The 22,103-nt window shown below is 41.6% G+C and overlaps 1 protein-coding gene across 1 annotated transcript in view; it reads right to left on the bottom strand.

The window, feature by feature from the left end:
- LOC120931361 (protein unc-13 homolog B-like) overlaps positions 1-22,103 on the bottom strand; it is a 292,922-nt gene that overhangs the window by 190,842 nt on the left and 79,977 nt on the right. The window contains exon 6 of the mRNA XM_040342718.1: positions 9,007-9,139. Coding sequence (XP_040198652.1) covers positions 9,007-9,139 — 133 coding nt within the window. The remainder of the gene's footprint in view (positions 1-9,006; positions 9,140-22,103) is intronic.

Raw genomic sequence — 22,103 nt, 5'->3', positions numbered from 1 at the left:
ACCATTTGTTGCGCCTACTACGCAGACTTATTCCATTTATCCCCAAAGAAGACGTAGCAGTCGTGGTGGGAACAATCGTGAATTCCAGACTGGACTATGCAAATGCCCTTTACCTCGGGCTCCCAAAGTACCAAATCGCTTGTCTGCAAGTCGTACAGAATACGGCCGCCAGACTGGTGACTGGGAAAAGGACATGGGAATCAATCTCACCTTCGCTGAGAACCCTTCACTGGTTGCCAGTAAAAGACAGAATTGTATTTAAAGCACTCTGCCTGACACATAAGTGCATCCATGGGAAGGCGCCGCAATATCTTTGCGACAAGATAGAACCTCACAATTCTAATCGCGTTCTGCGATCCACTGACCAAAATCTGGTCAAGGTGCCAAAAACCAAATACAAGTCCAAAGGAGAAAGAAGGTTTGCTTTTCAAGGTCCGAGACTATGGAACGCTTTACCAACCAGCGTTCGGTTGGAGGAAAACCACCTGACTTTCAGAAGACAGATTAAAACTCTGCTCTTTTGATGTCATGAGACACGAAACATCAAGCGCCCAGAGGCGATTCAGTTCGCATGTGCCGCGCTATATAAGTTTTTCATTCATTCATTCATTCATTCATTCAAAGTCCCCCACCCCAAATGTTCTCATTCCCTTTTCTCCATACTTTTTCTCACTAATTCCACCAGGTGGAATTTTTTGGGGGTAGACAGCAGACACACATTTATTACCTTAGCACGGAATATAACAACTCATTTTTAGTTATTACGATAATGGTGTTTGTTTTGTGTGTGGTACACTAGTCAATCCCAACGGCAGGACAGTTTTTTTTAATAATTTATGGTTTTGTATATATTTAATTTTTATATTGATTAAAACATTGAGGTTTGCGCTGGGGGCATTTTGGGTTATTTTTACAAGCCAGTGTTGGCTGGTTTTAAACAGTTTGCTAATTGTAATGCCGCGTACACACGATCAAAATTTTCGACAAGAAAAACATGGAATTTCTTCCGACGGAATATTGGCTCTAACTTGTGTTGCATACACACGGTCACACCAAATTCCGACCGCCAACAACGCGGTGACATACAATACAATGCCGAGACAAATTAAGTTCAATGCTTCCGAGCATGAGTCGAATTGATTCCGAGCATGCGTAGGATTTTTCTCCTTTCGGAATTGCATACAGACGATCGGAATCGTAATTTCCGACAAGAACTTTTCCTGTGGGAAAATTTGAGAACCAGCTCTCAATTTTTTCTTAGCGGAAATTCCGACAGAAAAATTCCATTGGAGCCTACACACGGTCAGAATTTTCAAAAGCTCACATCTGACTTTTCATGTCGGAATTTCCGACTGTGTGTACGCGGCATTAGACATGTGCGGTTCATTTCATTCTGAATTAAAATTCGGACAAATTTTCGTTATTCGGAAATTCAGATGTTTCCAAATTTCTGAATTAGAATAGTACCGTATTTAAACAAATCCAAAATAATAAAATTGTTATTGTTTTCAAATACTTTTCAAATACTTTTCAAATTTGAATAGTTTTCAAATTCAAATTAAATCGATTTTTTTTTTAATTCAAATCGTTTTCAAATTCAAAAACTATTCAAATAGTTTTCCAATTTGCAAAGAGAAAAAAATTGAATAGGAAATCAAGGAATAGAATAGAAAACAATAATTCTATTCTATTGCTTTTTTTTTTCTTTTCTATTTTATTCTTTTTGTAAATTGGAAAACTATTCTAATTCAAAAACTTTTCAAATTTGAAAATGTTTCAAATTCAAAAACTATTCGAAATTGATTCGAAAACTATTTTAAAATGTATTAGAAAACGTTTTGAATCGATTTTAAAACGAATAAACAAAAACAAATCCCAAAAACAAATTAAACAAATGAAACTAATTTAACTAAATTTATTTATGTACACAACAAATCGAAACAAAAACTAAACATTTTTTTCACTCTGCACATGTCTACTAATTGTTAAGTGAGTGTAAATACTAGGGTTGTCCCAATACTTTTTTTTTGTGACGAGCGGGTGGAGAGGAGGGCTGAGAGGGGGCAGAGAGTGGCCTGAAAAACGTGCTGAGGGGCGGAGAGTGGGCGGAGAGTAGGCTGAGAACGTGCTGAGGGGCAGAGAGTGGGGGGAGAGCGGGATAAGAACGTGCTGAGAGGGGCGGAGAGTGGGCGGAGGGCGGCCTGAGAACGTGCTGAGGGGCGAGAGTGGGCGGAGAGTGGGATGAGAATGCGCTGAGAGGGGCGGAGAGTGGGCGGAGAGCAGGACGGACAGCAGAGCAGTCCTCGGCAAGTAAAATTAGCGTTTTATTTTTTACTTTTATGTGTATGCTTTTACTTTGACAGAGGTTACAGTCATTTGCACATTCAGCATATTAAATTAGAGCACAGTTGAACTAAATAAGAACAATTTCATAAGCCTTCATTCGTCAGCGGCTAAACGTCCTTAGGCCCATCTTGGTACACCCTGAACTTGGCTGCAGTAAGCAGCAGCAGACATCTTGTACACCCAGCCCGAGCTATATGGGCTGGGTGTAACAAGATGTCTGCTGCTGCTTACTGCAGCCAAGTTCAGGGTGTACCAAGATGGGTGTTGCAGCATTGTTTTTTTTTATTTTTTTTAATCCTGTGTCATTTTTCGCAGCATTTCAGAGCCAACCACCTATCAGTGCCCACAAGTGCCACCTATCAGTGCAATCAAGTGGAACTGATAGATGGCACCATCGGGTGGCACTGGTAGATGGCACTGATTACACTGATAGGTGGTACTTGTGGGCACTGATAGATGCCACTGATTGCACTGATGCAGTACAATCAGTGCCATCTACCAGTGCCACTTATCAGTGCAATCAGTGCCATCTATCAGTGCCCACAATGCCACCTATCAGTGCAATCAGTGCCATCTATCAGTGCCCATAAGGGACACCTATCAGTGCAATCAGTGACATCTATCAGTGCCCACAAATGCCATCTATCAGTGCCAGCCACCTGTCAGTGCCACCTATTAGTGCCCATCAGCACCAGTCACCAGTCAGTGCCCATAAGTGCCACATATCAGTGCCACCTATCAGTCCCCATCTGTCAAACTGTCACATGACATAAAACAAAAGTATCGGGAATCGGTATGGGTGAGTACTTGGAAAAAAGTATCGGTTACTTGTACTCGGTCTTAAAAAAGTGGTATCGGCACAACCCTAGTAAATACTTTAATGCCCATAGTCTGGATACAGGTGCAGCTTAAGAAAATAGGACATTCTTTTGAGGACTGTGAGGAGTACATATTTGGACAAAGAAAGCATCTGGTTTGCAAAAAATATGAAATAAATAAACAGCATCATCCTGAAGCAGCTATTAATATTATACATGATTTATATAGCGCCAACAGATTACGCAGCTCTTTACAATGTAAAAGGAAGACAGTACAGTTATGCCCCATACACACGGTGACTGCCCAAATCACATCGGAATTCCGACATGTTCTCTATCTAAACTGCAACAGAATTCCTCGGAAATTCTGATGAAAAAAGTTCAATGGGCCATACACATGGTCAGAGTTTCTGAAAAAGTCTGTCTGACTTTTTCCATCGGAAATTCCGATCATGTGTACGGGGCATTACATTGCAATAAAATACAACAGGGTTAAGACGGCCCTACTCATAAGAGCTTACAATCTACTAGGGTGGGCCAAGTGGTACAGAAGGTTGTAACTGTGGGGGATGAGCGGATGGAAGTGATAAAAGATTAGTTGGAGGCATGATAGGCTTCCATGAAGAGATGAGTTTTCAAGGATCGCCAAAAGGTAGCCAGAGTAAGAGATAGCTGGACAGATCAAGATAGAGAGTTCCAGACAGGGCCGGTACAAGGGGTGGGCAGAAGGGACGGGTGCCCTGGGCGGGACCATTTACTGGAGGAAGGGGGCGCAGTAGAGGCCACGCTACAGGCCGCCTGTCCTGGGGCGACGGGGCTGACTTGATCTGTGGCTGCAGGTGCGCTCCCACCTCCTCCTCCCCCTCTTGTTTGTCAAACAGCGCCGGTCTCCTGACCGGCGCTGTGTGTTAGGGTGTTAGGGAGCTGAGTTTGCGTGTGTGTTCTGCGGTGCCGGTCCCGCCCCCCTAGACCAGCTCATGTGGTAGCAGATTGAAGTAAAGCCGGTCTAGGGGGGCGGGACCTTGTTACAATGCCGCCGAACACGGACACAGGCCCAGCAATGTGACGGTGCTGCTGCTGCAGGAGATGTGTGATCCAGCCAGGGCAGGCTATGGTGAGTTTGACTGTAGTCATAGGCAAAGTGAGGCTGTATTGATGGACACAGAGAGGCTGCGATGGGCACAGTAAGGCTGCTATTATTGGTCACAGGGAGGCTGTATTGATGGACACAGAGAGGCTGTGATGGGCACAGGGAGGCGGCATTGATGGTCACAGTGAGGCGGCATTGATGGTCACAGTGAGGCGGCATTGATGGTCACAGTGAAGCGGCATTGATGGTCACAGTGAGGCGGCATTGATGGTCACAGGGAGGCGGCATTGATGGTCACAGGGAGGCGGCATTGATGGTCACAGGGAGGCGGCATTGATGGTCACAAGGAGGCGGCATTGATGGTCACAGGGAGGTGGCATTTGTGGTCACAGTGAGGCGGCATTGATGGGCACAGTGAGGTGGCATTGATGGGCACAGTGAGGTGGCATTGATGGGCACCGTGAGGCTGCGATTAGGGGCACTGGTGAGACTGCATTGATCTCTTGTATCATGTCTGCAGTCTCTGACCATCTTTAGTATGATTTTCTCAGTCTCTGACCATCTCATGTCTTATATCATGTCTACAGTCTCTGAGGGGAGTTTGTTTAATTATCAATGGTATTGGTAATATGCAGCAGGAAGGGGGTTAATGCACTGTCACTGATGCATAAGTAAAGATCCCATTGCTGTAGCTTTTCCCAGGGGGGGGGGCACAGTTTTTCATCTTCGCCCTGGGCACCGTGTGACCTTGTCCCAGCACTGGTTCCAGAGGATGGGAGAGAGGCTCTGGTGAAGTGATGGAGACGAGCATGGGAGGAGGAGAGAGGGGAGTTCCATAGCAGGAGGTCTTGAGAGGAGCAGAATGGACAGTTTGAGTGATATTTGGAGACAAGTTTGGTGATATAGCTCGGAGATGTGAATGGCTTTGTATGTTAGTATTTTGAATTTAATTCACTGGAAAATAAGAAGCCAATGTTCAGCTCCCTAAACAGGAGTTGGGAACTTTAACATCATCCACCATTCACATATAATGCCATTGTAACATTTTTACCCTGCTTATCTGACAACAATTTACAGCTTCAGCTACAGTATGTAACTTTAACAAATAGCACCTATGCCACATTGGTATAAATGCTGGGGTATGTCCCTGACACTTCCTAGAACTAATGAAGCCACCTGGATCGGTGGTGAAATGTATTCAACTTTACAAAACAAGTCCAGTTAATTGTGACTAACTACTGCTATGTATACCATGATTTAGACCTAAATGAATGAAAACTTTTAACCACTTTAGATCCGCGCTATAGACAAAATACGTCCGCAGCGCGGCTCTCAAGTGCCAAGTGGCCGTTTAAACATGGCCTTTTATGTGCATTACCCGCGCGCGCCACTGGGTGGCGCGCGGCGGGTAAAAACTGTCCCGGCGCATCGCCGAAGATCCGATGCGTGTACCTGGCAGCCGCGATGTCCGCCGGGTACACACGATCGTCGGTGACACGGCAGGTGACAGCAGGGACGTGGAGCTCTGTGTGTAAACACAGAGCTCCACGTGCTGTTAGGGAGAGAGGAGACCGATCTGTGTCTCTTGTACATAGAGACACAGCATCGGTCACCTCCCCCAGTCACCCCCCTCCCCCCACACAGTTAGAACACACCCAGGCTACACAGTTAACCCCTTCCTCACCCCCTAGTGTTAACCCCTTCCCTGCCAGTCACATTTATACAGTAATTAGTGCATTTTTATAGCACTGATCGCTGTATAAATGTGAATGGCGCCAAATTTGTGTCAAAAGTGTCCGATACGTCCGCCGCAATATCCCAGTCCCAATAAAAATCGCAGATCGCCGCCATTACTAGTAAAAAAAAAAATAATAAAAAAAATCATAATTCTGTTCCCCATTTGTAGGCGCTATAACTTTTGCGCAAACCAGTCGTTTATTGCGTTTTTTTTTTTTTTTTTTTACAAAAACACGTCGAGCTATATGGGCTGGGTGTAACAAGATGTCTGCTGCTGCTTACTGCAGCCAAGTTCAGGGTGTACCAAGATGGGTGTTGCAGCATTGTTTTTTTTTTTTTAATCCTGTGTCATTTTTCGCAGCATTTCAGAGCCAACCACCTATCAGTGCAATCAAGTGGAACTGATAGATGGCACCATCGGGTGGCACTGGTAGATGGCACTGATTACACTGATAGGTGGTACTTGTGGGCACTGATAGATGCCACTGATTGCACTGATGCAGTACAATCAGTGCCATCTACCAGTGCCACTTATCAGTGCAATCAGTGCCATCTATCAGTGCCCACAATGCCACCTATCAGTGCAATCAGTGCCATCTATCAGTGCCCATAAGGGACACCTATCAGTGCAATCAGTGACATCTATCAGTGCCCACAAGTGCCATCTATCAGTGCCAGCCACCTGTCAGTGCCACCTATTAGTGCCCATCAGCACCTGTCACCAGTCAGTGCCCATAAGTGCCACATATCAGTGCCACCTATCAGTCCCCATCTGTCAAACTGTCACATGACATAAAACAAAAAAATAAAAAATAAAATACCGCAGAGGTGATCAAATACCACCAAAAGAAAGCTCTATTTGTGGGGAAAAAAGGACGGCAATTTTGTTTGCGAGTCACGTCGCACGACCGCGCAATTGTCAGTTAAAGCGACGCAGTGCCGGAAGCTGAAATTTCGCCTGGGAACGAAGGGGGTTTATGTGCCCAGTAAGCAAGTGGTTAAAGACAGGCACAAAAGCACAAAGCAACTTGGTTGAAAAAGTCTCCACAATAAAGACCCCAAACCAGTGGCGGCTGGTGGTCAAACATCACATTGGCGATCCGTCGATCCAGCACTACACACCACCCCCCGGGGCTCAATAGGCGCCGATCCTCGCACTACCACCACCCCCCTGTGCGATCCATGGCCTCCTTACCTTAAACAGCAAGGTGCAGGGAGGAGGACAAGATGGGTTGCACTGCCGAATCCATCTGGGGTAGGGCTCTAGGAGAGACTGCAGCTGGCAGATTCTCCTCCTGGCCGATCTAAGACTCTCGGCCAATCTGGTCTCAGGAGCCGCTTCCTGATTGGCCGGGAGGAGAAACCGGAAGACATTAGCAAATATTAATTTGCTACTGTCACACAAGTGGGTGGGCTCGGGGCGCAGTGCTCTACCCACCCTTTTTGAAGCCAATTAGAGCCTCCTGCTCTAATCACATGCTTAACCACTTCCGGATCTCCCACTGTATATATACGTTGGCACTTTGAAGATGGATATCTCTGTTATGGCAGCAGCTAGCTGCCATAACCCAGGTATCCATCTCTTTAGTGAGCGGTTCGGTTTACGATAATGGTCGTCTTTGCGGCAGATTTGCCACAAGGTCACCGTTATTGACGGCGGGAGAGGGGCCCCCTGCCACTTACCGGAGCCGTAGGCAGCGGTGGAGGCAATCGGGTCTTTGCTGTGGCTGGGAATGGAGACTAGTGAGACCGGTCTCCATACCATACCATAGCAGGGCGGAAGCGACCTCAAAACTTCACTACCGCCCATAACTCTTTTTCAAATGACAAATGTATTTTTACTGAATTTTAGTGTAAATATGAGCTCTAAGGTCTTTCTGAACCCAGATCTCATATTTAAGAGGACCTGTCATGCGTTTTCTATTACAAGGGATGTTTACATTCCTTGTAATAGGAATAAAAGTAACCCAAATTGATTTGTTTTTTTAAATTGTGTAAAAAATAAAAAATTAAAGTGCCCCATCCCGACGAGCTTGCACGAAAAAGCGAATGCATACGTGAGCACATGAAAACGGTGTTCAAACCACACACGTGAGGTATGGCCACAATCGTTAGAGCGAGAGTAATAATTCTATCCCTAGACCTCCTAAGTAACTCAAAACAAGCAACCTGTAGAATTTTTTAAGGAGATTTTTAAGGGTAAAAGTTTGTCGCCAATCCACGAGTGGGCGCAATTCTGAAGCGTGACATGTTGGGTATCAATTTACTTGCCGTAACATTATCTTCCACAATATAACAAAAAAATTGGGCTAACTTTACTGTTGTCTTATTTCCAAAAAAAGTGTGTTTGTAAGACCGCTGCCCAAATACGGTGTGACATAAAGTATTGCAATGACCGCCATTTTATTCTCTAGGTAGTTAGAATTTTTTTTATAATGTTTGGGGGTAATAAGTAATTTTCTAGGAAAAAAAATGTTTTTAACTTGTAAACAGCATATCTGAAAAAGAGGCTTGGTCCTTAAGTGGTTAAAAAAAAAGCCCTGCTTGGAGATTAGGGGCCGGGTGCATGGATTGCGTCGCCCCTGTGCTCCTAATGGACAGGCCGCTACTTCCCCAAGCAATAAACGACTGAAATAGTTTTTCTCAGCTTTAAATTATGACTTTTAAAAAAAAGTATTTTATATATATTTTTGTTGTAGGAGAAAAATAATTGCAGCTATGATGGCACATGCCCAAGCACTCCCATATAAAAAAAGATGAAATGGTCACCAATCTAAAGCAAATACAAATAGGAAATATTATTTTATCCATTCAATAAGTTCCAAAATGGTTTATCGACAGAAAGTATGTGAGTGATTTATTCACATACTCAAGTCAAGAAGTTATATTCAACAGATTTTGTAATTATGCTCAAATGAGAAAGCAAATCTGGTAAGAATCTGTACATCAATAGCTAAGTGTGCTGCAATTACTTCTTTTTTGCAAAGCAGTACTTACATTTTACAGTGAACATACCTTGATTCATTTCTGATGGCGCTGAGAATAAATTTTTGTGATGAAGGACAAACCTCTAAACTGTCTGAAGAGGCGTAATGTTCAGTTTCGTGATTTGTGTCCTGTTCTTCAATTGCACCATCTGTTATAATATCTACAAAAATAAAACACAAGTTACTTGGTGGAATAGTGATTAGCATTGCGCTAGATAAGGATAACATCTTAACATGGAAAGAAGATTTAATGAGTTTAAACAATCACAGCTGTTTTATGGCTCTAGTTCACAGCCACCGGAGGCTCAACACATCTCCCATTAGGCAACATACATTGCAACCATTCTCTAACAAGGAACGTGGAAAACCAAAACAGGTATTTAGCAGTTACCATTATTGTAGACAAGCTGGCACTCCTTCTGGTTACTAATTATGAAACAATGTTAGAGCTGGTAACAAATATTTCAAACTGTGTTTATAAGTGATTCTCTAGATACCAATGCCCCCAAAAAAATGCTAAGCCAGCTAAAAACACATTATATATATATATATATATATATATATATATATATATATATATATACACACACATACACAGTATATATATTATCACTTTCATGACTAAGCCTATTTCTGACATTTGTTACAAGCTAAAAAAAATATTTTTTGCAACAAAATGATGCAATTATTTGGGGAAAAAGACACTTTCATGAATAAAAAAAACAAAGAACAGTAAAATTAGCCATTTTTTTTTGTATAATGTGAAAGATGATGTTACGCCGAGTTAATAAATACCTAACATGCCATGCTTTAAAATTGCGCACACTCGTGGAATGGTGACAAACTACGGTACCTAAAAATCTCCATAGGCAACACTTATGACACTTACTTACAAAAAATATTAGTTATCAGGTTAGAGTTACAGAGGAGGTCTTTTTTTCTTCTTTTTTTTTTACATTGTTTTAAAATATATATTTTTGATCACTTTTATTGCTGTCACAAGGAATGTAAACATCCCTTGTGACAGTAATAGGTGGTGACAGGTACACTTTATAGAGGAATCGAGGGTCTAAAAGACCTCAAACCCCTCCTTTGCACTTTAAAGTATTCAGATCACCAAAAATGGCAATTCTGAATACTGTATTTTTTCTTTAAAACCGGCGTTATTGGGAGCCGAGTAAACCGGAAGTGACGTTGTGACGCCGCTTCCGTGTTTACATACAGGAGACTGGAACAAAGCCAATTCTGGCTTCGTGCCAGTCTGTCTCTAGATGCCAGAAATAGCGGTTCATGGATCGGGTCTCCCGGGGGGACAAGAGGCTCGGTAAGAGCGGTGAGATGCAGCGGGAGGGGGGATGTCCCCTCCCACTCCTCCGGTATAACAGCCGAGCAGCTTTTTGCCGAATCGGTTGTTATCCCTGGAAAGCCGACCACACGCTCTAAAATGCAGCTGTGGGCGTCATCACGGTATAACCCCCTAAAGCCGAGGCCGAATATATGCGCACACTTGGTGCCAAGGGGTTAAAATTTGAAAGATGCTGGAGAGTTGAGAAAAAGGGTGACCGCTCAGATAGACCAAAGAATTCTCTCACCAGATCCAAAACCCAGGGTGCCAGCAATGCAATAACATGCAAAAACTGAAGAGGAAGACTAGGACAGCCGCATTCCAAAAAACGTTCCTTTTTAATAAAAATTGGTCACAAAAATGACATGTCACAGCAAAAATTAGGAAAATTTCTGACGCGTTTCACACTGTCACACAGTGCTTAATCATAGCTGATTATGCTATGATTAAGCACTGTGTGAAACGCATCTGCTTACTTTTCCTAATTTTTGCTGTGACATGTCATGTTTGTGACCAATTTTTATTAAAAAGGAACGTTTTTTGGAGTGCGGCTGTCCTAGTCTTACTCTTCAGTTTTTGCTGGAGAGTTAAAGTGATTGTAAATGATCACCTTGTAAAACAACTCATTCAGTTTAAAATATAAATGAAAGGAATACAATTTCTGTAAAAACATTCTAAATACCCTTTTGCTCTTTTTTTATAAGTGATCACATTCTCTCTTTTCTCAGCTGCATAAGAGCTGGGGGGAGAAGCAGCAGCACACTGAGCTTCCCAGTGAATGGCTGTGCAGAGGGGACATGTCAATGCAAGTCTGATCATTGGAGAAGAGCAGGCTGAGTTCCCAGCAAAGCTAGAGAACTGACCATGCTGTGCTCTCCTGCTTATTAGCGTAGTTAGTTTTTAATAATACAGCAGAGGGACAGAGATTTCACATAAAGGAAGCAATACAAAGAGAACAGGATACTTTCTCATACAAGTACATGGTACAGCAGGCACATATCAGAAATATGAAGTTTTGGGGTAACAAACGCTTTAAAGAAGGTCCGTCATATTTTCTTTACTCTACTGTTCTGTCTCCTATGCGACAAAGTACATGTAGTTCTTTGTCCTGTTATGAGGTATGACCTGCCCCCCCTTGTAGTGCAATGGCAGGAGGAATGCAGAGGATGACACATCTCCTCTCCCTGAACATTCCTCTTGCCATTGCTTATCTCGGGAAAGTGTTTAAAGCGGGGGTTCACACAAAAATCAACTTTCTGTCACTAGATCCAGCATACTGCTGACATCTGCAGTATGCTGGATTATTATTTTTTTTGTACTGTCTTTCTTCTCCGGCACCGAGCGGCGTATCCTTCCGGGTATAGGCGTTCCTAAAGCAAGCGCAGTTGATTGACGGGCTTGGATAGCGCGTCACACCTTCCGAAAATAGCCGACGTGACTCTCGGCAATTTATGGCGCCTGCGCAGTCAGCTCTACACGGCAGGCGCCGTATAGCGCCGTAAGCAGCCGAGAGTCACGTCGGCTATTTCCGGATGGCGTGACGCGCTATCCAAGCCCGTCATTCAACTGCGCTTGATTTAGGAACGCCTACTCCACGAAGGATTCCCCGCTCGGAGCCGGAAAAGAAACGCTAAAACGATAAGTACAAAAAAAAATTAAAAATTCAGCATACTGCAGATGTCAGCAGTATGCTGGATCTAGTGACAGAAAGTTGATTTTTGGGTGAACCTCCGCTTTAAAACCAGGATAAGTTGTAGGTATGAATCAGCCTGTCTCCTTTAAGGCTGTTTTTGAATCAGCCACATAGCATCTTTTAAACGCTTACATTGTGTTTTTGCGCGACTTGCACATTTGTATGCAGCATTTTTAGGCTTTGGCTTTTATTAGCCAATAGAGAAAACTATTATCTGTTGCATCATTTGTTGCTAGGTATTACAGCTTTTTTAACTTTTCCATTAGCTTTTATTTCTATTTATTATTATATGAATAATAATACATGACCAAATAAATGTAAAATAAATGCACAAATACATAAAAATCATAAATAAAAAATAAACACATTCAATAAATGAATACTAAGTAACAATAAATAAATAACCCTTAACTTTAACCCTTACCCTTTAAAAATATAAAATAATAATAAATAACTAAACACCCTATTTTATTTATTTATTTATTTATTATTGTTTGAACTAGATGTACGTGTGTCTATTTTCAACCTGACTAACTATGTAACACAAAATAATGTATTATTATTTTTATTATTAATAATGTATTTTTTGTTCGAATTTGGGGTTTATTGTTATTTTAGTATTATTTATTATTATTAATATTATTATTATTATTATTAATAATATTAATATTAATTATTATTATTATTATTATTATTATTATTATTAACAATAATGTATAATAATGTATTTAACATTTTTAAGGTTAATTATTATTTATTATTGTATTATTACATATTATTAATTTATTTTACTTATTTATGATGATTTTTAGTTATTTGTGTATTTATTTTACGTTTATTTATTCATATATTATTACTATTTTATTTGAAAAAAAAAATAATTTAAGCATAAAAACACACAAAAATGTGCATCAAAACGTGCCAAAAACACCCATCAGTCCTAGTTGAGCGACAAAAAAAAGCACCAGAACTTGTTTGAGCTTCAGGAGTCCCCATAGAGAATCATTGATTTTTTTTCTCCTCCAGCGTTTTTTTTGCTTCAAGTATATAATCACCCAGGTGTGAATGCAGCTTAAAGTGGTTGTAAACCCAACCACACAACTTGCACCTACAGGTAAGCCTAGATTAAGGCTTACCTGTAGGTGCAAAAATATCTCCTAAACCTGCACGATTTATGAGATATTTACAATAATGACAGGCGCCGATGTCTACGGCGCATGCGCACCGTAGACAACGGCGCAGGCGCACTGAGCGTGCTATTTTTGTGAATGGCATTATTGGGGTTAATGCCGTATTTCCGTGCATGCATGGGGACCTGCCTGTCCTGCGCGCATGCGCAAGAGTGACGTCATTGCCGTTCCAGCCAGTCACAGCGCCGGAGCGCCGATAACAGGAAGAAGATGCAAGGGGACATGGTGGCGGCGGCAGAGGGGAACGAGGAGGACTTCGGGGGCTTCGCTCTCAGGTAAGTGCCACATAATGAGATAGTATACTATGCATACTAGCTCATTATGCCTTTCTCTAGCAGGTTTTTTTTTTTTACTCCGTTTTTCGGGGGGGGGGGGGGGGGTTACTTCCTTTTTAAGGATTAGAAAGCACATAGAGACACTACACATACTTTGTCCCATAGGAGTCAGAACTGTAAAATTACAAATATAATGGTAGATCCTCTTTAGACCACTTGGTGGATTTTGATTTTTATTAAAGGCTGCAGTGGTACTGTGAGGTGTATGAGTTATAAAGCCTGCAAAATCAGCAAAAACACTACAAGGAAGTCTTAGGGGTTGATCTACTAAAGGAAAACAGACTGTGCACTTTGTAAGTTCAGTTGAATGCTACAAGGGCATTTTCACCAGAGCTTAGTAAATGAGGGGAAGCTCTGCTGACTTCTATTATCTAATCATGTGCCAGCAAAAATGCTATATTTTTTTTCCATGCATGTGATTGGGAATTCTTTAAAAAGTGAAGCTTCGCCTCATTTACTAAGCTCTGGAGCAAATACCCTTGCAGAGTTCTTTTTTTCATATTTATTCTTTATTTCCTTTTTCTTTATATATCAGATTCACAGAAGGTTAACATAACATGTACAGTGGATACATCAACATAAATATATAAATCTACAAAATACTCATATAGGTGTGGCAGAGAAACAATGGGGGCTACAGCAACTTAAAATAAACAAACCGCAACCATGCCTCCTTAGTCCCCTACCTCTGTTCTCATACCAAACCACCTTTTGCCATTAGCTTATTTTTCCATTTCTTAATACCACTGTATCAACCCCCCACGCCAACCTCCCCTCTATTCCCTTGCTCTTTCATATATGCGCTACTTGACCCCTCCCTAACCCAAAACATCCCAGAAGAAAAAAACAAAAAAAAAAAAAAATCCCCCCCTCCCCCCCCCTCCCTCCGCGCCGGAGACAGAGGACCCCATACGATTAAGCCCCTCATCCCATCCCGACTTCTTCCTACACGAATGGGTCCTTTACTACCCACTCTCCTACACTACACTTGCAAAGTGCACAGTCCATTTGCCTTTAGTAAATCAACCCCACAATCTCCTTGTTGGATTAGCAAAGTGTGAACATCCCAAGGCAGCCAGGAAAAGGTAACCACTTAACACCATTGGAAAGAATGGTGTTAACATTTTAAGTGAAAAATTGCAGATGCTAGTAAAGCTTGATACTGTTTTTTCTGATGAAACAAGCAATAAAAACCCACCTTTATCATGTAGTAAACACTACTGCAGCTTGATTACTAGAGGTCTATTCTACCAAAGCTTATAACAGTATAAAAGCTACCAGAAATATATAACCTGAGCTAGCTACAACCAATATTACAGTTTAGGCGGCTATACACGGTTCGAATTTCGAAAGAATTTTCTTTCAAAAATCGTATAAAAAAAAATTCGGACGAATTTCGCACCATTAGTGGGCTGCAGCAACAGCCGATTTTCGTGCGGCAATCAAATTTGAGGAATCCGACATGTTGGAATTTTTTTGAAAAACAAACGATTTTCTGATCAATGATGGGGGAATTGTGCGAGAAATGTAATAGAAAAAAAATGCGTATGTGCAAGAAAAGAATATTCCCGGAGAGAAACGAATATTCCCGGAGAGAAAAGAATATTAGGCAACATGAAGGTTTGGTCGGTTGATTTTCGTAAATCAATGGTGGCATCATCGGATCACAAAAAAACGTTCTGATTTTGAAAAGAAAATTTTTTGAAATTCGACCGTGTATGGCATGCTTTAGTACTATGTTATCAGAATTGGTAGCCAGTGAGCACTTCGAGGATAAGGCTCCTTTCACGTGGAGCGGATCCACTGGACAGACACCGCTAGCTCAGCTCCGCTGCTCCCTTGATCCTCGCTGAGCAGGCGGATGACAGAGCTGTTCTCTATGGGGAGATCGGATGAAAACAGACAGCCTGTTCGTTTTTATCCGATCCATCCGAACCAATCCACTGGACGGATGACGAACGTATGGTCATCTGTCTGTTTTGAGCGGATCTTGTCGGAACGGATGGCAGGCGGGTGTCAGCGGACACATATCCGGTGACATCCGTTTGCCCATAGAAGTCAATGGGTGGCCTGCTCGGACCCCCCTGAAAAACGGACAGGCGGATCCGAGCGGGCCAATCGTGTGGAAGGGTTTTAGAGTCTGTGTCCACAGGCTTTGGGCTGGTATCTATCTAATCAGTTTGACTTTAGTTTGAGACAGATCATTGGCCATTCATTGACAGGAGCTGCAATTGACTGCATGTGATCTGCAATTGACCTGCTTTTGACTTCCTTTTACAGGTTGTGCATTCCCATAGATTTGAAAAGGCATACAAAACCAATCTGACATGAATAAAGCCCATCAACACCAACCCTTAGCCAGTGGACTGATGCAAATCTTAAAGCTTAGCTCTAAGCACAAAAACTGTTGATCAAATATATCACTCAGTATCTAATATCTATATGTGTGCAGCAAATACCTGCTTCTTTATGTTGAAAAAGTATCAGTGACATCATCACTGTGTGGCACGTCTGTACAGAGCTATGTGTTTGTGCCTCACTACCTTAACCTACCATGATATATTTTTATGCTTTCATCAACATACGCTTTGTGTACTATTTTTTATATATATATATATATATATATATATATATATATATATATATATATATATATATATATATATATATATATATATATAGTCAGGTCCATAAATATTGGGACATCAACACAATTCTAATCTTTTTGGCTCTATACACCACCACAATAGATTTGAAATGAAACGAACAAGATGTGCTTAAATTGCAGCCTTTCAGCTTTAATTTGAGGGTATTTACATCCAAATCAGGTGAACGGTGTAGGAATTACAACAGTTTATATATGTGCCTCCTACTTTTTAAGGGACCAAAAGTAATGGGACAATTGACTACTCAGCTGTTCCATGGCCAGGTGTGTGTTATTCCCTCATTATCCCATTTACAAGGAGCTGATAAACGGTCCAGAGTTCATTTCAAGTGTGCTATTTGCATTTGGAATCTGTTGCTGTCAACTCTCAATATGAGATCCAAAGAGCTGTCACCATCAGTGAAGTAAGCCATCATTAGGCTGAAAAAAAAAAAAACTCATCCGAGAGATATCAAAAACATTAGGTGTGACCAAATCAACTGTTTGGAACATCCTTAAAAAGAAAGAATGCACCGGTGAGCTCAGCAACACCAAAAAACCCAGAAGACCACAGAATACAACTGTGGTAGATGACCGAATAATTCTTTCCCTGGTAAAGAAAACACTCTTCACAACAGTTGGCCAGATCAAGAACACTCTCCAGGAGGTAGGTGTATATGTGTCAAAGTCAACAATCAAAAAGTGAATACAGGGGGTTCACCACAAGATGTAAACCAATGGTGAGCCTCAAAACTAGGAAGGCCAGATTAGTTTGCCAAACTAAAAAAGCCTTCACAGTTCTGGAACAACATCCTATGGACAGATGAAACCGAGATCAACTTGTACCAGATTGATGGGAAGAGAAGAGTATGGAGAAAGAAAGGAACTGCTCATGATCCAAAGCATACCACCTCATCAGTGAAGCATGGTGATGGTAGTGTCATGGTGTGGGCATGTATGGCAGCCAATGGAACTGGTTCTCTTGTATTTATTGATGATGTGACTGCTGACAAAAGCAGGATGAATTCTGAAGTGTTTCGGGCAATATTATCTGCTCATATTCAGCCAAATCCTTCAGAACCCATTGGACGGCGCTTCACAGTGCAGATGGACAATGACCCGAAGCATACTGCAAAAGCAAACAAAGAGTTTTTTAAGGGAAAGAAGTGGAATGTTATGCAATGGCCAAGTCAATCACCTGACCTGAATTCGACTGAGCATGCATTTCACTTGCTGAAGACAAAACTGAAGGGAAAATGCCCTGGTGATGTCTAGACTTCAGGCTGTAATTGACTGCAAAGGATTTTAAAAAGTGAAAGTTTGATTTATGATTGTTAATCTGTCCCATTTCTTTTGGTCCCTTAAAAAGTGGGAGGCACATATACAAACTGTTGTAATTCCTACACCATTCACCTGATTTGGATGTAAATACCCTCAAATTAAAGTCTGCAGTTAAAGCACATCTTGTTAGTTTCATTTCAAATCCATTGTGGTGGTGTATAGAGCCAAAAAGATTAGAATTGTGTTCATGTCCCAATATTTATGGACCAACTGTATATTAAAAACAGTATCTCACAAAAGTGAGTACACCCTCACATTTTTGTAAATAATTTATTATATATTTTCATGTGACAACACTGAGGACATTACACTTTGCTACAATGTTGAACGGGTGGGGGGTCAGTCTGTCAGTGCTCAGACCATACGCTACACACTGCATCAAATTGGTCTGCATAGCTGTCATCCCAGAAGGAAGCCTCTTCTAAAGATGATTCACAAGAAAGCCAAACAGCAAACAGTTTGCTGAAGACAAGCAGACAAAGGACATGGATTACTGGAACCATGTCCTGTGGTCTGATGAGACCAAGATAAACGTATTTGGTATAGATGGTACCAAGCGTGTGTGGCAGCAACCAGGTGATGAGTACCTTTGTCTTTACAAGTGTGTCTACAGTCAAGCATGGTGGTGGGAGTGTCATGGTCTGGGGCTGCATGAGTGCTGCCCAAACTGGGGAGCTACAGTTCATTGAGGGAACCATGAATGCCAACATGTACTGTGACATACTTAAGCAGATCATGATCCCCTCCTTTCAGAGACTGGGCTGTGGGGCAGTATTCCAACAGGATAACAACCCCAAACACACATACAAGACACCACTGCCTTGCTAAAGAAGCTGAGGGTAAAGGTGATGGACTAGCCAAGCATGTCTCCAGACCTAAATCCTATTGAGCATCTGTGGGGCATCCTCAAATGGAAGGTGGAAGAGGACTCCAGTGGCAACCTGTGAAGCTCTGGTGAACTCCATGCCCAAGAGGGTTAAGGCAGTGCTGGAAAATAATGGGGGCCACACAAAATTTGACACTTTGGGCCCAATTTGGACATTTTCACTTAGGGGTGTACTCACATTTGTTGCCAATGATTTAGACATTAATGGCTGTGTGTTGAGTTATTTTGAGGGGACAACAAATTTACACTGTTATACACGCTATATACTCACTACTTTACATTGTAGCAATGTGTAAATTCTTCAGTATTGCCACATGAAAGGATATAATAATATATATATATACTTTAATTTAAGTGACCCTTTACATATATGACTATGTGCTGTTGATGTTGATGATTAATGCTACTGGCAATCTGGCTAATATGTACTAATGGCGTGATTAATTTTTACCACTCAAAGACCTTGCAGTCTAAAGTTCCTACCCATTCCATAACAAATATAAAGACGTGCAAAGTAATAAGACTCATGATTATTACATGAACAATATATATATTTTACGAATCCATATGCGCATGTCTCTCATATGGCTTAGGGCAACATTGATCTACAAAATAAATAAATTCTTTCAAGTAAGAAAGTTAATTTAGGACCTTTTGGGGAGGATTTTATATCAATATTACATTGTTTCTGCTCAATATATTGATCGTGAATACAAAAGAGCTTATTATTTGGAAGGTACATTTTTCAAACAGACGGACTGATTTACGTCTCGCATACCTCCGAGGCACGCAACACTAATCACCAGTAAGACCTCTTTGGTGGCTTTGAACAATAATACATCTATAAAGTTATTTTGCTTTTCCATGTACAGTGAGTGGCACATAAATTCAACACAAATGGAAAATACTGCATTTACATACTAACAAGATTCCAAAGGAGTAATGGTGATTACTGCATAAGCATTTTGGTAATATAATGAGAATAAACATGACAATACTACACAGAATACAAGAACGTTCTTTGTGCAGTGTATGCCAAGTATGTGTAAATTTGCGTAATTAACGTAGTCACATCAACTTTGATGGTTAGGTCTTTTCATCTAAATGATAATTCAGCTGCTATTTGGTAACCATTGTTCACTGTGAATTAAATATTAACGGATATCACATTATCAAACATTACAGCACAATACAAAGGTTATTCTTCAAATCTGTATTTAAACTCTAAATCTATTTTTCAGTATGTCTGGCATCATGCCTCACCATATACAGTTTTCTTAAGCAAATGATTTCATGTGAATCTGTTGGAAAGTTCCTTTACTTTGAGATCTTACTAGTAGCAGTACTTTTTGTTGCACGCTGACAGTACTAAGGTACGGCCTCATTGCAGCATTATCAACCTTCAGTTAGCCATTGGGGTTCCAACTGACTGAGGACACATGGCAGGGTGACAACGCCACCCTGCAAGGCAGTGGTTTAGTATTGTCAGCAGGGCTGGTGCAAGGATTTTTAACACCCTAGGCGAAATCTCATTTTGCCACCCCCTTGCTCCACCCCAGACTCCACCCCCTTTGCCCTGCCCATGTATACCCCACCTTTTTAATGACATGCCCATCAAATGCAGCCCAGCAGCACCCATCAAATGCAGCCTACCAGTGCCCATCAATGCAGCCTACCAGTGCCCATCAATACAGCCTACCAGTGCCCATCAAATGCAGCCTCACCAGTGCCCATTAATGAATGAATGTTTGCTTGCTTCCCTTCATCTGGGAGTCAGGACACAGTCCTCCGCCACCGCTGCACTTCTAACATTATACACAGGTGGCACACGAGCAGTGCGATCACGGAAGGACGTCTATTGACATCCTCCTTAGAACTGGAAACCTGCGCTGTAGCACTCTTTCGGCTATAGCGCGGGCAGAAAGTGGTTAATTAAATGGCAGCCGATTATGCATTTATTTCTTCCCTATGCATGGGATCCTTATCCCCATGACTAAGCTCAATGGAAGGAGTGAAACGCGTTGGAGGAGTGGTCTGGTTGTAGCCTGGGCTGAGGCTGTCATACACCTTCTAACAGAGTTTTACAGAGATGTGTGAGTTCCAGGACTTTTCCCTTTTCCATTTGATGTCTAGAGCTGGAACAAGCACTGTCCTTGTCTGAACTCCAATCAGTTGCTACATAAAAGAACCTGGTGAAGCCTTAAGTGGCACCTGTAAATTTAGTTTTGGACACACAAAGCAGAACACACCGTGGCCAGTTCTCTATCTGTTCTGGGAACTCAGCTTGTTCTCCTCCAATAATCATACATGTCCTGACACACACCCCTGCACAGCCTTTCAATTGGGAAGATCAGTGCACTGTTGCTTCTCCTCCCCCCAGCTCTTATGCAGCTGAGAACAGAGGGAATGTGACCCCTTATCAAAAGAGGGAAAAAAGGGTATTTATAATGTTTTTCTTTTTTATATCTATACACAAATGCTTTGTCTTTCATTTCGGTTGTTTTACAAGGTGATCAGATACAATCACTTTAATGCTGAGACTCATTCTACTTAGAATAAGACCAGCACTGAACCACATAGCAGGTAAGGCTGCAGGGGACAGCACATAAAAGGAGGTAAGTATTACACCAAAGTGCAGGGTGCAGGAGCACCTTGAAAAAAGAGAAACTAGAACTGGGCTTTATGGCCAATGCATCGTTATTACAGACAGACATAATTTTCTAAACTCAAATTTTCAGTGGCAAGCTACATACTGTATTTCATCATTACAAATACAATTTCAAATCTAAAACATTCCCACAAAAACCCATCCACTTGACCCAGAATTGCAAGATTTGTTTAAAAGAAGCAAATTAGTAATGTGACCGAGTCTGGGTTTATCATGTCCTGAGAATATTATCTTAAGTTAACCACTTAAGGACCGTGTTATGCCGATATATGTAGTCAGAATGGCACAGCTGGGCAGATCAACGCATATATACGTTGCCTTTAAGCCCTGTGAGTTTGACCGCGGGAATACCCGCCACCAATATAGCAGAGGCTTACCAGATTAATTGAACCCTAATGAGCCTACGCCCAGAGGGTCAACAAAGCTGAGTATATACAATGGATGTAATGGGACCCAATCTTCATACGGCAATAAACAGCAAAACCACCAATCAAAAGGGAGATGTCTATTGCTTGAAGATGGTAACTCTCAGATGGTCAAACCATACCCCGATGTGTTGGAGAAGAGTAAAACAGAAGAAACACATAGCATAATACCTTAGACAATGAGCATTTAATAATGGTTAGAAACACTTACATGGAAGTGGAAGAAAAGAACATTATGATCAAAATGTGCATGGCAGCAGTGGAGTCAACTGATGCGTTTCACAAAAACTTGCTTAGTCTGGGGGTATACCTCCACTGATGCTGCTCTCTCTTAAATGTACAATCTGACCCTGATCACAGGTACACCCCTGGGAGCTCGTCCAATCCGAGACAACTTCCGGGTTAGCAATCCAAAAAAAAAAAAAAAACTATATGTATCCCTGATGGAAATAACCAACCTAATATAAGCAAGGGCGGGGATAACTAAGAGGTGTTATTTCTAATATAAAGTGGCCAAAATTGTAGCTAAATTAAACATACTGATCGTGGGCATATAAGCAGTATGAACTCCGCATCGTCGTCCGCAACTAATCGTGCA

This window comes from Rana temporaria, chromosome 3 (assembly GCF_905171775.1).
Source record: "Rana temporaria chromosome 3, aRanTem1.1, whole genome shotgun sequence".
In the NCBI taxonomy this organism is placed as follows: domain Eukaryota; kingdom Metazoa; phylum Chordata; class Amphibia; order Anura; family Ranidae; genus Rana; species Rana temporaria.
This window is presented reverse-complemented; position numbering and strand designations above follow the sequence as displayed.